At 36.0% G+C, this 17,996-nt stretch overlaps 1 protein-coding gene across 3 annotated transcripts; it reads left to right on the top strand.

Annotated features, from left to right (window-relative positions):
• Positions 1-171: 171 nt before the first annotated feature.
• dub (duboraya) lies at positions 172-16,429 on the top strand. 3 transcript variants are annotated; one of them, XM_067375475.1, is made up of 7 exons: positions 172-312; positions 10,609-10,710; positions 12,351-12,428; positions 12,639-12,701; positions 12,807-13,007; positions 13,929-14,447; positions 15,668-16,429. In XM_067375475.1, exons 1-6 carry the CDS (start codon positions 307-309, stop codon positions 14,439-14,441), a joined length of 963 nt encoding a protein of 320 aa, XP_067231576.1. In that variant the 5' UTR covers positions 172-306; the 3' UTR covers positions 14,442-14,447; positions 15,668-16,429. The 3 variants fall into 3 exon arrangements, with proteins under 3 accessions (XP_067231576.1, XP_067231577.1, XP_067231578.1); XM_067375476.1 differs by having other exon boundaries at positions 173-312; positions 10,609-10,695; XM_067375477.1 differs by lacking the exon at positions 10,609-10,710 and having other exon boundaries at positions 182-312.
• Positions 16,430-17,996: the final 1,567 nt, after the last annotated feature.

Raw genomic sequence — 17,996 nt, 5'->3', positions numbered from 1 at the left:
CCTTGGTATTAACGGCATCACTTACAGCACAGATATTTCATAAGTAGTTTCTGTAATCTGGGAATATATATGAAACTACAGGCCAGTTCTCTGCAACAGGTCTTCTAGCTGCGCATGGCTCAATCTTTTGAGCATGGAAATGTTGTAAGAGTCAGACCTAAATATAACTAAAGACCACCCTCTTGACTTCAGAGAGAGCGCGTGCACACTTGCGCTCATGTGAGGAGAGAGAGCGCGCGTTACTTCAGCAAGTGTCACACCAAAAACAGCGACAATAAGTTGAGAATACGCCAACAGAGCTGGAAGATGGAGGTATGAAATAATTTACTGTGCTTTCACTTCACACTGTTTGTTGTTGCGATTTTTTTTATTTCCTTGCTCATCACACGTTGTTTACTGCAGAGTAAACAAAAACTTGTTCTGTTGCATTTCATTCCATGAGATGCAACGAGAGGATACAAGACGTCAAAGCATCAATTTATATATTTATATACTATTATAGATGTCATGGATATAACTGCATTATGCAGCATTCCGTCTTGATTATACAGTGGGGTTCTTCAAAGCTTGTGTTTTGCATTTTTAGAATTAAATACATTTTCATTAAAAATTTGAGTAAAAATTTAAAATATTAGCATTAATTTTAAAAATGTCTTTGTTGGTTTGTTCATTTGCTTTAATGACAGCAACACTAAATCTGCATGAACTACCATATGTATTATATTGAATCCTAAAACTTTACGTTTTGACCCCACTGTACACATTTATATATTACATTATGTAGTTTTTTTAATTTAACACAGTATATTAGGGTTAAAAATAAGTTATTGCTAGTGCAGTTTTTATTTTAAATGCATAATGTTTCAACTACAGACAAATTAATTATGCTGTAAAATTTCTGTAATCTCAGAGCATAGAAATAATAAATGGTTTACATTCCACATACTCTCAGCAAGTATTTGTCGGGGTTATATGTGTGTTTAGAGTCAGTGGGTGAAAGATGAATAATACATCATAGCTGTGGCTATGTCATTCAGATTTGTCACCCCAGACCTCGACCAATCATAATTACATAAGCTTGTTTGCAAAGGCTGCAGATGCTCATCAGTATCAGTTTTATTGATATGTGGGTCTCAGTGACTTTTTGCATTGTGTTTTGACCAATGAATCCTATTGCTTTGACACTGCCTCCTTTACATGTCTCAAGTTAGAAAGTATGGCTGGAATGGCAGCAAGCTAACTGACACAGGAAGTGGTGTAACCTCATCCGTATGACAGATTAAAATGGCGGGTTTGGATGGTGGACCCACGTGCTTGTGTTTGTCTGCACATATATGCTTGTGCATGCAGATTGGAGGGTTTTTTGACCACTGATTTCAACATATAGTTTGTGATTAATTGAAAGTGGCTGAAGGGTCTAACCAACACTTGCCGTGTCCAACTTAGCAACTTTCTGACTAGATTAGCAACTTTTCAACAGTTATGCTCCTTGTTGTCTGACAAAGTATGTAAATGAGAGCAGTTCATTGGACATTTGGCTATATATTTTATTAAAATACACAGTATTTGAGAAAGAATTAGGATAGAAAAACTGATGTAAACGTCATCTAGCAACATTTAGCTTTTTGAGCAGGCTTTAGCTACTTTCCAAAATTAGCCCAAGCTTTACTCACCCTCAAGCCATCCTAGGTGTATATGACTTGATGAACACAATCTGAGTTGTATTAATAAATATCCTGACACGTCCAATCTTTATAATGGCAGTTAGGTGAAGAAAGTGCTTCCATCCACATCCATCCATCATAAACATGTACACCACATGACTCCAGGAGGTAAATAAAGGCCTTCTGAAATGAAGCGATGCGTTTGTGTAAAAAAAAAAAAAAAAAAAAAAAACTATATTTAACAAGTTATGAAGTAAAATATCTAGCTTCCACCAGACTGCCTTCCGTATTCACCGTACAAAGAAAATGTAAAACTCTTGCAGTTCAAAAAGCTTACGCTACGTCCTACACCTTCCCTATTCAACTTACGGAAAAAGTGTAACTGACGCAACGCCAGTTTACGCTTTCTTCGTAACTTGAATATGGCAGGCAGTCTGAATTGAAGCTGGATATTTTACTTCATAACTTGTTAAATATGGATATTTTTCTTACACTTCAGAAGGCCTTTATTTATTATATTTCTAAGATACACTTAATACATTTGTTAAATTTTTATCAAAATATTTGGATATTGATACTTCATGCGAAAAGGTGCCTATATACAGTTCTTTTGCAACTTTAATGTTCGTGCAAATGAGTCTATAACTGGAAACATCTCCGACTTATTGGGTTAAATGTTACTCATCAATATAGCGTGCTGTAATTGGTGCTTTATCGTGTTAGCAGATCATGGAGACAGGGTACAGTGTGGCGTTACACAATATTATAGCATAATTATTCAAACTAAATTGAATGTACTGCTGGTGCCTCTCGAGAACTATAACACACAAAATTACACGTGGTTTTATTGTCTGGTTTGGGAGAAGGCTTTGTGGTCAGGAGAACTGTGTGTTTACTCAGATATGCAGTGGCAAATTGCACAAACATTGAGATAATTAAAAAAAAAAAAAAAGTAATATATTACAAAATAAATAGGCTTCTCATCTTGTTTTATTATGGTAGTAAACTTTTGCATATTTTAAGCCAGAGAAACCATTCTCTGTGAATACAATCTGATCTAAGCCACATTTAAAGATGATTTCATTCCTGCCATCAAAGAATGTATCTCGGCTAACGGCTGCTAGGAGTTGTGAAGTCTAGATTGACTTCATTTCTCTGTCATATTGACTGTCAGAGCACTGTACCGCGTGGACTTCTAAATATTTAAGTTGATTATCTCCTGAATGTCAGCTATGTGAGCATGCGGGCCAGTGTCAGTCCCACCTCGGCAGCTGTTAGGGCGACGGCCCTCTCTTGTCTGAGCTGTACGCAACCATACAGTTTACTCATAGTAGATGACACAGAGATTTGGAGAAAGGAAATGTTATTGCAACATGACATTAACTGACTACAACAAGCGTCCTCCTCAAAAGACTTTGTTATTTGTACTGAAGAGTGTTAAAGGATTAGTTCACTTTAAAATGAAAATTACCCAAAGCTTTACTCACCCTCAAGTCATCATAGGTGTTGATGACTTTCTTCTTTCTGATGAACACAATCAGAGCTATATTAATAAATATCCTGACACATCCCAGCTTTATAATGGCAGTGAATGCGAAATGAGTATGAAGCTCAAGAAAGTACATCCATACATTATAAATGTACTCCACACGGCTCCGGGGGGGGGGTTAATAAAGGCCTTCTGAAGTGAAGTGATGCGTTTGTGTAAGAAAAATACCCATATTTAACATTTTATAAAGTAAAATATCTAGCTTCTGCCAGACTGCTTTCCGTATTCAACTTACGAAGAAAGTGTAATTGACATCGTATTAGTTACTCTTTTTTCATAAATTGAAGTGGAAGGCGTAGGACGTAGCGTAAGCGTTTTGAACAGCGAGAGGCGTTTGAATCTTGCAGTTCAAAAGTTGAATACAGAAGGCGGTCTGGCGGAAGCTAGATATTTTACTTTATAACTTGTTAAAAATTTATTTTTTTCTTACACTAATGCATCGCTTCACTTCAGAAGGTCTTTATTTACCCCCCGGAGCCGTGTAGAGTATGTATGCACGTTCTTGAGCTTCATACTCGTTGGTTCCATTCACTGCCATTACAAAGCTTGGATGCGTCAGGATATTTATTAATATAACTCCGATTGTGTTCATCAGAAAGAAGAAAGTCATATACACCTAGTATGGCTTTAGTGGGAGTAAACACTCTAAAAAAAAATGCTGGGTTAAAAACAACCCAAGTTGGGTTGAAAATGGACAAACCCAGTGATTGGGTTGTTTTAACCCAACTGTTGGGTTAAATGTTTGCCCAACCTGCTGGGTAGTTTTATTTAACCCAGTTATTGTTTGAAAATGACTATATGGCTGACTTAAAATGAATCTAAAATTAAATTAAAATGTTCATTTATTAAACATATTTTAAGATATTTTGGGTTCATTTTAAGTAAGCAATACTGTAATTTTTAAACAATAGTTGAGTTAAGTAAAGCTACCCAGCAGGTTGGGCAAACATTTAACCCAACAGTTGGGTTAAAACAACCCAATCGCTGGGTTTGTCCATTTTCAACCCAACTTGGGTTGTTTTTAACCCAGCATTTTTTAGAGTGAAGCTTGGGCTAATTTTCATTTTAAAGTGAACTAATCCTTTAAGGAAAACGATCATTCATTACCTCATAAAGAACTTACTGAACTATGTGCTTGGGGACTGTGAGAGCAGATGGGTGTGAACTTGTCCCAGCCACCCTTTAAAATTCAGGGACATGACTTCATTTGCAAATGATGTAAATGCTCAGTGCAGCTGTCGTAAGGACACAGCGGCCATTTCTTTTCAATTGCATGTTTCATAAAAGTGTTGTTTGGTTCATAGTGGTGTCACTGTAATGGCCATTCCAGCTAAGCATACCTTATAGATGTCAGATAATGGCAAGTGGAGGCAGGTTGTCGTGTCACAGGATGTGGATGTCAGTGCTGCTGTAGATGGAGTCATTACATATTCCTGGAACACTGTGTGATTGATTCAAGACCTGGACCCTGATGGGATATGGGTGTGAGGTGGAGCCCATCATCATAACTCACTGACTCACACCAGAGTGTTTCGCGAAAGCTCGACTTTTCCAACACACCTTCCACTCCAGCTATTCTGAGCCAGAACATGAAGTCATAGTACTGGGGAACGTTTGGCTAGAGATCACTCTAGAAGAAAGCGATTGTCCTTGATCTCTGTTGCATTTTGTAAAGAAATGTTGACTTGGCTACAGCTACTCTACACATAAATGTTGTTTTTTGTACATTAAATGGCACTGACATGTGAGGATTGTTACAGCCACAGTAATGCATTTTAAGTGTTATTATTCAGGGAGCTAGCTGTACACTTATAGACATTTTAGCTAACTTTAACCAAAGAGGTCAAGGTAGGCTAGTTAGCATGACCCAGCCATCCCCAGCGCGAGGATCTTTTTCTATTGAGGATTTTCTATTTTCTACTGCCATTTAAAAGTGGTAATGTAAATAAAATAAATTGTAAATATTTCGACATCATAGATTTTTGCAAGTGATCAAATTTGTATTTTATTTATTTTTACTTTATTTTATGAAAGGGATAGTTCTTTATTGCATTCTGACATGTTGTGAAAAGCAGTTTATGCAGGTAAAACATCTTTGGTCATGGCATTCTGTAGAGCATGCTTTGGGCCTAAGATAGACAGGCTCTGTCTTTTCCTTCCTGTGGATCCTCTCTCAATAAGGAACATGTTTCAGTGTAAATTGAATCATCGCTGCTTCCTCATGTTCTTCAACTCTGACATACAACAAATTCTTTGTGAGACACTAATAAGATTCTGTTTTCCACTGCCTGGGTTACAATCAGCGTTGTGTGTACTGGTAGACTTCTAAAATGTGGAGGGTGTTTGAGTTTGCTTTTGGGGTTTTTAAGTCTAATGAAGTAAATGTTTCAGACCATAGTTTCCGGGTCAAAGGCAGATGAAACACCACATAGATGCAAAACAATACTTATAATAATCAAATGTATGTGTGGTTATATTAGTATAGTATTTATAAAAACCAGGTTACATCATAGGCTCATTAATGTTTAAATGTTTTGGGTCTGTAAGATTTTTAAAGGGTTAGATCACCCAAAAATGAAAAAAAATTCATGTCATTAATTACCCTCATGTCGTTCCAAATCTCTCATGTGTTCACGAGAATGCGTGTTGTGTCACATGGGTTACTTTTACGATGTCTTTATTTTCTTTCTGGGGCTTAAGTGGTAGTTGCATCGCCTATCAATGGAGAGACAGAATGCTCTTATTTTCTCATCCAATTTCACAGTGTGGCTGAAACAGTTGAAGAGGAAACGCAGACGAAATACCCCAGAGTCCGTGTTACTTAGATGTTTTTTTACACATAACTGCACCCACACTCATGATGGCCTCATGTTTAATGAGCTGATTCCTGCTTCAGCACTGCAGTTTGGTAAAAACGAGCGTGTCATCGCGAGCATGCCTCTGTTTCGGAGATAAACATAGGCTGAATTGATTACATTTGTGCTGTTTGTTGCATTGTTTACATGCTTTGTGTCATTTGACTGCTGCCAACTGTTCTAAAGGAAGGTTTTTGTTGCTTACACAATGTTTATTAAGGTAGAAAAAGTGTTGGAGAAACTATGAGTGACGATTGCAACAGTGATGGCATGTTCAGGGGTCGTCTTTGCAGGTGTGTGTGTTTTAAATGTGGCACAGCTGTGGGGCACAGATTCAGACACACATATGCTGTAAATCTCACCACCCACTGGGTCTCAAGGGAAAAAGCTGCCCGCACCCTGCCTTAAATGAGTAGTAATAAGCTCAACGCCCTGTACATAACATGTAAGATACACGCCGCATGCATTAAGCTGTTCAAAAGTAAAGACCACGCCATTTGTGATTTATTTTCATGTTTTAAGTTCTTCCTCTCTAAAATATTCCCACAGAGTAGAGCAGAAATACATGCTAACAATGGCAGATTATGTATGTATTTGCATAATATCTACTGTAATATCACTTTTACTTGCTGAATCTTCAAATAAGTGATTGTAGAGGGGACTTGGATCAAGAAATCAGTGTTTTGTCAGTTGTTGTTGTTTAAAATAGCATGCATGCTCTTACGGTGCATTTCAGGCAGGGAGCTTCTCTCTGAGAGCGGTTCGGTCTCTGGGGCAGGTCCTCATCATCTTGCCATGTTGTTTTTGGCAGTTAGCATAAAATTGTTAATTTGTCAGTGACACTAAGAATTTGAGTGAATATTTCTTGGGGGTCACACTGGAGAACACTTTCTCAGGCTGGGTTCTGCAGTGAACTGCATGGCAAAATAAATGTGTGGCTGCATGAAATTGGCTAAACTGCTTGTATCTGTTTTACTTATGAGTAATATTTAGTTTTCCTGCAACAGAATGCTGGGGGAAAAAAACTATATCAAAGTTTGAGGGATGCACTGATACCTCAGTGAATCCTAAACATGCCTAGATTTAAAATAGCAACAAGAATTTTCACAGAACAAGCTTTTTTTCTCTCCATCTTGGGCACTAAATAGGGCAAATGATGTCATGATGAGATGGAATGCTTTTATCTTAAAGAGGACTGGATCTAGTGGAGCTGGAACACATGGGCAGCAGACACAGGCATGACTGAGAGAAGCACAGGCAGAAAGAGATTGGGGAAAAGAGGCCCTTCTAAACGCCTCAAGTTGCCAGGTGTCTTATTCGGCCATTTTAAGCAGGGGTGTCATGTACCTATTTTGATTTTATAAGGGCTACCAGGCTCACTTATGGTGTGTTTACACTTGGCAGGTTTAGTTCAATTAAAACGAACCCTGGTGTTCTTACCAAACCAAACCTGGTATGCACCAAACAAGCAAACTGAGCTCCACTTATTCAGGGGATCTCGATCCAAAAAAACTCAACTGAAAATTAAACCCAACACGGATCAAAGACATCTAAACGAACCAAAACAGGACATGATGTCACAAGATGTGACCCTAAAAAGACAGAATGTTCAAGCATACCTGGTTCCTCTCGTCATAGTCACGTTGTTGCCCATTACAGTTTTTAGTACAGGCGTCAAAACTGTCTCCTTGCAGCAGATCTCTGTTTGTGTGCAACGGAGGAATTCCTGGGGCTGTTTCGACTCAAATTTTGTAAGCTCTTTGTGAGTTCTTAGCTAGTAAAAAATCATATGAATGCACACACATACAACAAGTGCATTTAGCTTAACAGATAGCATTTTTTTGGGGGGGGATGTTTGGTACGTTCAGTGCAAAATGTATATCATAAAAGTTTTTAATGTTTTAGTATAGTAGTAAAGATTCTGGTTCAGCTTCGACCCCCATGAGATTCTAAAAAGGCAACAATAGAACATTTAAACAGATGCTGGGGGGGGTTATATTTGCCGTCGAATTCTGTCCCCATGAGTTTCTAATATTTATCAAATTGGCTCATTCTCACACTTCCCGATGACTTTGTGGACAGTGTGCTGACCTCTGGTGCAGTTGCATACAAAGAATCCTAGGTTCGAGTCCAGGTTCACAGATTTTGACGGCTGTGTATTATTTTATAATCAAAAAGAATTGATACATTTTTCGAAAAGAATCGCTACTTTCCTCAAAAAGAATCGCTACTTTCCTCAAAAAGAATCGCTACATTTTTCAAAAAGATTCACTGCTTTCCCAAATAAGAATTACTACTTTCTTAAAAAAGAATCGCTACATTTCCAAAATGAATCACTACTCTTCCCAAAAAAGAATCGCTTCTTTCCCAAAAAGAATTGCTACTTTCTTAAAAAGAATTGCTACATTTCCAAAAAAGAATCACTACATTTCCAAAAAGAATCACTACTCTTCCCAAAAAAGAATCGCTTCTTTCCCAAAAAGAATTGCTACATTTCCAAAAAGAATCACTACTTTACTCAAAAAGAATTGCTACATTTTTCAAAAAGATTCATTACTTTCTCAAATAAGAATCTCTACTTTCTTAAAAAAGAATCGCTACATTTCCAAAACGAATAGCTACATTTCCAAAATGAATTGCTACTCTTCCCAAAAAAGAATCGCTACATTTCCAAAAAGAATCACTACTCTTCCCAAAAAAGAATCACTTCTTTCCCAAAATAAATTGCTACTTTCTTAAAAAGAATCGCTAAATTTCCAAAAAGAATCACTACTTTACTCAAAAAAAATTGCTACATTTTTCAAAAAGATTCACTACTGTCCCAAATAAGAATCTCTACTTTCTTAAAAAAGAATCGCTACATTTCCAAAACGAATAGCTACATTTCCAAAATGAATTGCTACTCTTCCCAAACAAGAATCGCTACATTTCCAAAAAGAATCACTACTCTTCCCAAAAAAGAATCTCTTCTTTCCCAAAAAGAATTGCTACTTTCTTAAAAAGAATCGCTACATTTCCAAAAAGAATCACTACTTTACTCAAAAATAATTGCTACATTTTTCAAAAAGATTCACTACTTTCCCAAATAAGAATCTCTACTTTCTTAAAAAAGAATTGCTACATTTTTCAAAAAGAATTGCTACATTCCCAAAAAGAATTGCTACATTTTCAAAAATATTCACTACTTTCCCAAATAACAATCTCTACTTTCTTAAAAAAGAATTGCTACATTATTTTCAAAAATAATCACTACATTTTCAAAAAGAATTGCTACATTTTTCAAAAAGATTCACTACTTTCCCAAATAAGAATCTCTACTTTCTTAAAAAAGAATTGCTACATTCCCAAAAAGTATTGCTACATTTTTCAAAAAGAATTGCTACATTCCCAAAAAGAATTGCTACATTTTTCAAAAAGATTCACTACTTTCCCAAATAACAATCTCTACTTTCTTAAAAAAGAATTGCTACATTATTTTCAAAAAGAATCACTACATTTTCAAAAAGAATTGCTACTTTCTTCAAAAAGAATCACTACATTTCCAAAAAGAATCGCTACTTTTCCCAAAAAAGAATTGCTACTTTCTTCAAAAAGAATCACTACATTTCCAAAAAGAATCACTACATTTCCAAATATATTTTCTTTTTATAAGTTTGACATGTTTTAGTATAGTAGTAAAGATTCTGGTTCAAATCCCAACCTGATATACTTGCATATTAAGAGAAATATATTAAAACAACAGCGTTGTGAGTGTGGTATAAAAGTTGCATTCAACTCAAACTCAAAAATAGTTCAAATGGAAATGACACTTCTGATTTTAAGCTCTTGGCCTGCTTAAGCACCCTTCCTGTTTTTGACTTTTCTTATATGTATCAGCTCAGCCTAAGTTGCCACATCATTGTATAACCAACATCCTGTAAGGTATAGACTGCATGCAGCTTATGGTGGGTTCCCACAAAGCTCAGTGACTGAACGCCTTGATGGCAAACAGTTGTCTGAGTCCATAGACATGGCCTCACACCAAAAATACCACATGTTCTGCTATCACTCTCGACAAAGCAAGCTAGTTTCCCTTCACTGATAGTGAGAGTGCTAATGGTCGTAGATGGAAGCCTGTGGATGGAAGAGCATGAGACGGGATGATAACAGCGGGCTGAAGTCATACCCGACCGAGCCTGTGTGTCCCCCTGAGGATAGTTGCATAGCTCAGAAAGCTCTTTCTCAACGATTTCTTTTAAAATACACCCTTTTCATCACTTCGCTCTGAGTGCTCAGGACTCTTGTGGTTTCCTGTGGTGAAAAACAAGACTTTTCTCAGACTTCTCTGTGAAAGTCAGTATTACAGAACTTGTAATTAGAAATCTTTACTAGGACTTTGCAATATTGTGTGTTCTCCTACATGTTAAGACAATTTGTTATCGATATAAAGGTGGGCGGAGCTTTCACACCATGGATTGTAATGACATGGTTCAATTTTACAGATAATAAATCAAAACGAAGGGGACATTCTCATTCATACACTAACATTTTTGCATTTCAGGAGCATACTGTTGTTAAAAAGCGCTCTGTGGCTGAACTAGCTGGAAAATTCAATTGTCCAATACCCCATACTACAGATGCTGAAGTGGTGAGGTTTCATATTGTATGATCATATCCTCTCAGCTTTCACACTTCAAATTCCTAATGTGTCTCATCCCCTTTTTCTGGACTTTAAGTCATCTATTTATTTTTTTTCTGCTATTGCTTAGTTTCATTTTGTCTTCAGATTTCCTGCTTTTTCCTACTTTGAAATTTCCTTAAAAAACAGTTAACCCTTAGTGTTGACAAAAAGATAAGAGATGACGCGAATCAATCTTCCCAAAAGACGAAATCAGAAGAAACAAAACCCACAAATGATACTATAAATGACATTAACATTAAAATATGTGAGGTTAATTATTCAAAGTAAAAGAATAGGTATAGCATAACAGTACTTATGTACTGAAGTCAAGAATGTATGATTTTGTAGACCTGTTACCTGATACCCTATTTGTACATTTAAATGGAAATACAGGGGAAAGTCTCAGAGATTTTCTAGGTTAGTTCTTCCTCTGTCCCCTATATTTTAGACAAGGAAACAAATTTCCCTTTCATTCTTTGGAACAATTCCACAAATTTTTTTGGATTCGTGCCACCCAGATATAAATGTGTGACTCTTGTTATGTCTTAAGGCTTTAATGTTAAGACTTGTTTTGTAAACCCTAATGTACTGCTTGGCAAAGTGTCATTCTATCGCTTAGGAAACAGACACCGAAGCAAGGCGTACTTAAGCACAGATATTAATAAGAGAGATCGTTATGCAATGCAGAAATACAACGCTGCATGCCTGTGCAGATGACAGATGGGTTATCTTGCTTTTACCACTATCTTCCTGCTTTTTTCCCCTTTAAAGCGCTGTTGCTCACTTTGGTAACATTACTCAAACATTTCCTCATTCTAAACTATCAAATACACTTTATATAATAGTGTTTTTTTTTGTTGTTTTTTTGTTTGTTTTTGTCACAGAACCTGTTTCAACCACATTTGAGTATATCATCAAACATGTTATTTCTCTATAATGTTTTATCTAGTCATGTTTAATTTTTATTTAATTTTTTAGATATAGTCGTTTAAAATATTTGTATATTTATTTTTTATTTAGTTTAAAATTTGTATTTCTTTAATTGTTCATATGTATTTAATTAATTTATTTTCATTTGTTTTTATTTTAAAATATGCATTTTATTCATTTTTTTTTAACTATTAAATATTTTAAATAATTTTATTTATTAATTTCTATGTAGTTTTTGATTTTTTTTTATTTAGTATTTATATTTAGTTTTTAAAATATAGAACTATTTTTTTAAAAATCATTCACTTCTATTTATGTATTTATTTTTGTATTTGTATTTATATTTTTTTATTTAACTCTTTTTAGTAGAGTATTAGTGGACTGTATGTCTGCTTAATATCTGCTAACACTTTATTTTGTTGGTCCCCAACAGACATTCTACTGACTATAATATCTTTGTAACTACATGTCAACTTATTCTACTAACCTACTAATACTCTAAATACTGTAATGATAGTTAGTTGACATGTAGTGCAATGTTACTTATAGTCAACAAATTGTCTAAAGGGTAAAATAAGGTATAAACTTACATTATTGATAACTAGAATTCTGTGGAAGTATTTTGATGGTAAGGTATGCAGTGTGGTCGTACATGTTTAAGCATGTGGATCTGAGCTCTTCATTTGTTCCAGAACAAGCCTGTGAGAAGGAGACCCCCACGCACGCTCCCACTTCCTGCTAGTAATGATGCTGGTCAAGGCCAAGATGAGGTGAGAGGAGTTATTTGAATTAATAATTTATATTCATTAAAATATTATCCTTAGTTAAATGCATATACAACTTTTGTTTATAACTATTATGTTTTGTGACAATGATGGAGAGTTTCAAAGCTATTTCATTACATCCAGTCCTAACATAAACCATCAGTACTGATCCTGAAAAGTTTTTAAATTCATGTAATTAATTTTTTATCCATTCAGAAAGGAGCTGAAACAGCATCACCCAGGAAGAACAGAAACTCTGCCCTTATTGAGAAACTGCAGGTTTGTTGTTAATCTTATAAGGCAGTGTTTCCCTCTAGTGGACAGAGATCAGTATTGCTTTTGAAGAGCCATATTGGAAGTAATTTTCCATCTCATTTCACACAGGCCAACCTTGCGCTTTCTCCCACGGGGCCACTGCCCTTCCCAAAGAGCCCAGGGGTGTTGAAGATACCGGTACCATCCTTCTCCCCCGGCTCTCCCAGCAGCCCCTCTAGTCCTCCTATAATTGTCACGCCCAAACAGGAGGAAACTCCTGCCAGCTTTGAGAATCCCTCGGAGGGAGCTGTTCTCAAAAGCATCATTAAGGTTTGAGGCTTTATATCATTTCATATGTCAATGAATTAAAACCATAGACAGTAAAAAAAAGATGGATTGAAAAGGTGGATGAAAAATTGAAGCCAAAATATCCCAGAAAGCGTCGTTGCCAATTATTTGGAGCCAGAGCCTGCACAATAGTGATCTTGAGGTGGAGCCGCGGTATCAAGTTCCCGCCCAAACTCCCACTCCCACAGACTTAATCACAAGTACAGCTGTCGATCATGACATTACACAACACTTTAATGAGTTTTTTTTTCCTTGTGAGGTGTAAAATACTGTAATTTCTTTCTTACTTTGCAATCTAACTGTAAATTTTCTTAAATGAGACCTCCTCGATGACGGACGTGGCCGACAAATGGGACCTCCGGAGGATGCAACCTCCGAAATGAGATGCAGCTATAGCATCAAATAGATAATTAAAAACAAACTTACTGGAAAACCAAACACTTGAACATATGTCTTCATGATAAGAACTACACTGTAAAAAAGAATTGTTGGTTTAACTTAAAAAAGTAAGTTACCTGGTTGCCTTAAAATATTGAGTTCTTTGAAATTAATGAAGGTGTTTGGTTTAATTGATAGAAACTCATTATGTTATCTGAACCACATTAATAATATATACGTTGATTTGACAAAAGATAACAAATCATGAAACTAATTTTTTACAGTGTAACTAAAATGACAGAAACTTTCTTTGGGGAAAAAAAAGTCTAATTGGATTTTTTAGTTTGGCTTGCGTCCCATTCGATTACATGGAGAGGGAGGGGTTTATGACCTTTACTGCAGCCAGCCACCAGGGGGCGATCGAAATGCTTTGGCTTCACTTTTCAGGATGTGTGCGCACACTTTATAAAACCAATTAAATCGGTGCAGTATTTTAATTCAAATGTGTTTTTTGAATCTGCACAGGGTAGAGCTCGACATTCCATTAAGCGCCGCCCACCGTCTCGCCGACACAGGAAGTCTAGTGCGGATGAAGAGGTGGATAAAGCCTCAGACACCCTTGAACACACAACTCCAAATGGGCATGAAGGAGATGTGTTTGAAGAACAGAAGACGTCACTAGACACAGAATCTCTCCCCTCTAAAGAACAGATTGAGCAGGAAACCAAATCGACAGATTCAGAGAAGGCGGAACCAGTGGAAAAAGTGGAGACTGTGACTTCAGAAAAGAAAGAGGCAGAAGAGAAGACAGAACAAGAAGAACAGAAGACAGAACAAGCAGAAGAGAAGACAGAACAAGAAGAAGAGAAGATAGAACAAGAGCTAAAAGAAGAGAAAAGTGAGGAACCACAGCTGGCTAACAATACAGAAGAAACACATGAAGAGCCAGTCACAGAAACTCACGGAAAACCACAGGCTGAACCTGAAACAACAGATGAGAAAGAAGAGAAACAGAAAGAAGATCAAGTAAACCATTAGAACCAGGTGAGTGGGTACTTTATGTGGACAAACGTGGACGAAAATGGACAAACCCAGCAATTGGGTTATTTTAACCCAGCAGTTGTGTTAAATGTTTGCCCAACATGCTTAAAGGTGCCCTAGAACTTTTTTTTAAAAGATGTAATACAAGTCTAAGGTGTCCCCTGAATGTGTCTGTGAAGTTTCAGCTCAAAATACCCCATAGATTTTTTTTTATTCATTTTTTTAACTGCCTATTTTGGGGCATCATTAAAAATGAGCCGATTCAGGGCTACTGGCCCTTTAATTCTCGTGCTCCACGCCCCAAGAGCTCGCGCTTGCCTTAAACAACATAAAAAAAGTTCAAACAGCTAATATAACCCTCAAAATGGATCTTTACAAAGTGTTCATCATGCAGCATGTCTAATCGCGTAAGTACAGTGTTTATTTTGATGTTTACATTTGATTCTGAATGAGTTTGAGGCTACATGCTCTGTGGCTAACAGGCTAATGCTACACTGTTGGAGAGATTTGAATGAAGTTGTGTTTATGAATTATACAGACTGCAAGTGTTTAAAAATGAAAATAGCGACGCTCATGTCTCTGTGAATACAGTAATAAATGATGGTAACTTTAACCACATTTAACAGTACATTAGCAACATGCTAACGAAACATTTAGATAGACAATTTACAAATATCACTAAAAATATCATGTTATCATGGATCATGTCAGTTATTATTGCTCCATCTGCCATTTTTCACTATTGTTCTTGCTTGCTTACCTAGTCTGATGATTCAGTTGTGCACAGATCCAGATGTTCTGCCCTTGTGTAATGCCTTTCATAATGTTGGGAACATGGGCTGGCATATGCAAATATTGGGGGCGTACATATTAATGATCTGGACTGTTACGTTACAGTCGGTGTTATGTTGAGATTCGTCTGTTCTTCAGAGGTCTTTTAAACAAATGAGATTTATATAAGAAGGAGGAAACAATGGATTTTGAGACTCAATGTATGTCTTTTCCATGTACTGAACTCTTGTTATTCAACTATGCCGAGGTAAATTCAATTTTTGAATCTAGGGCACCTTTAACTAATGTTTAAAAATTACTGTATTGCTTGCTTAAAATGAACCCATAGTATGTTGGAAATTAACTTAACGCACTAGCATATCTATGTTCACCACAAGTTATATGCACAGCCACAGACTTATTGCTCATTTGATCTAATTTCTATTTTGCAGGGATTTAAAGTCTCCAAATTGAGAAAAAGGTCAAATCAACTGGCTCACTCCGCAGAACTCCCTTAAACACATCACTGCTTAACCAAAGCAAAGACATTAGGAGAAGATGAAATAATGTGAATAACTTGGTATTAGACTTGTAGTCTATGCCGAACATTTGAGTCTTTTGAATGCGGAAGTGAAGCCTTCAGATGCAGAGAACAACAGTATTTTCCCTCCTGTACAGTTTTGTTGATATTTTGATAATACCTCTGTTCTGAGCCGCTTGAATGAATTTACATTTAAAGGTTGGTTTGAGATATACTTTTTGTATACAATTATTTGTCTCCACTAAAGGATTTTTTTTATTCTGTTTATGTTGGTCATACACTGTGAAAAAAGAATTGTTGGTTTAACTTAGAAAAGAAAGTTACCTTGTTGCCTTCAAATTTTGAGTTCATTGAAATTAAAAAATTGAGTTAATACAATGAAGGCGATTGTTTAATCAACAGAAACTCACAATATTGTGTTATCTGAACCACATTAATTAGCATTTTAAGAAAAAATGTTGTGATAACAAATCATGAAAATATTTTTGCAGTGTAGCTGTATTCCTATCAAAAGTATGAATAGTTGATCTTGGGATTTTGAGACTTGCAGAAATTAAAAACGGAAATATGAAAAAAAAAAAAGCCTTTCATACTGTTTTCTCATTGTACTGTTGCATGTCAAACAAATACTGAAATTAAATATGTACTTATAATAGTATAAGTAAGAATCTCACCTGAGATTGTCCTATTCTGTACAAGATTTTGATATATTCCACTATTTTGCTTTTCTCATTAGTGGCCAAAATATTCACTAAAAATACACACTGATAACTAGTTATCTGATAATATATGTTCACATGTTCACTCTATATCATAATGCATTCAATGTATAATATATAATTCATATATATATAAATCATATATAAAATAATATGGTCATAAAAGTATAAACCTTGAAAAACATTGGGTTCTTGAAACTTCTAGAATTACGAATTCTAGAATAATTATTTTACTTAGTTGTTTTAAATATATTGCCACTTAGATTCTGTTTATGTAAAGGTTGAAAGTTTGGCCATTTGGAGCAGAAGTATCAGAAATATCGGAAAATGGGTGGCCTTTGAGTTAAAAAGATTGAGAACCGTTTAAATGTCTTAATTTCTCTGTTAATCTGTTAATCAGGGCATCGACAAGCTCAAGCTCCCAGACCTGTTCTCATCTCTGGAATCAGTGCTGACCTCATGAAAGCTCTTGTGAGGGACAGATTATCATTTAAATAGATCTCTCTGGCACTAGCAATTTAAGTATGTATTTTTTGTTTTAATATTTACCCTGAACAGACTAGACTACACAATGGCACAGACCCAAATATCATACTGCTTTTAAGTCCTGAAAGGATTCAATATTGTCCAGTAACGGCACTGAGATTAATGAATGATTTGAATCAGATATTCAAGGTCAAGGGAGGAAGGATTACCGTGGATCAACTCAGCTTTCAGCTTTTACTGAAATACTGCCAGGCTCGTTGCTTTGTCCTGATTGCTAATATTAAAGTCTTACATAAAAGCACAATATGAAACTAATGGGGTTAAAAATCATTGCATTGTTTTGTTCTAGTACTTTTCTGACAGCACGTTAAATGTGGTATAATTATTAATAATCATACTTTTATTTCTGTTGACACCGTTTATAACGAGATAAAGTATTATATTTCATATAAAGGTATGCATGTGTTGTTCCTCACACCATTAATTTGTTTAGATCCATTACGTGGTGTTTAAAGGTGCTAAAGAGGATGTTTTGTTTTATACATTTTTGCAATATTACTTGAAACTGTCTTTACTAACTGATAAAAGACTATTTATTAGGTGCACTGAAAGGAATAATATTAATATACATCATCTGTGCACGAGGTAGGGCCTTAAAAACATCAGCCAATCGTATACACGATCATCACGTAAACGATTAGCCCTCTGGCTTGTCAATCACTGCCGTGACGTTCCTTGTGAGAGACTAGCGTGGCTGCGCGCTCCAGTAACTTTCCACACTCTACAGGCGCCGCATGCAATTTTTTTGTCCAGAGACAGGAGTAACAACTGCAGATTATGAGTTACCTGCGGTGAGTCCGACATAATGAATCCACTAACATGACACAGCGAATGCCGGTGGTAAACACTTGTTTTCCAATACGAGTGTTTACGAGTTTTGGGAGGCGTTTCTTCGGAGGGGGGTTGTTCTTACGCATGCGCTCATTTCAAAAACTCAGTAACAGTCTTTGGTTTCTCAGTCGACGAAAAGATCCC

Source organism: Chanodichthys erythropterus, chromosome 22 (genome assembly GCF_024489055.1).
Source record: "Chanodichthys erythropterus isolate Z2021 chromosome 22, ASM2448905v1, whole genome shotgun sequence".
Classification (NCBI taxonomy): Eukaryota; Metazoa; Chordata; class Actinopteri; order Cypriniformes; family Xenocyprididae; genus Chanodichthys; species Chanodichthys erythropterus.
The sequence above is the reverse complement of the archived record's forward strand: the minus strand, read 5'-3'. Positions and strand labels throughout refer to the sequence as shown.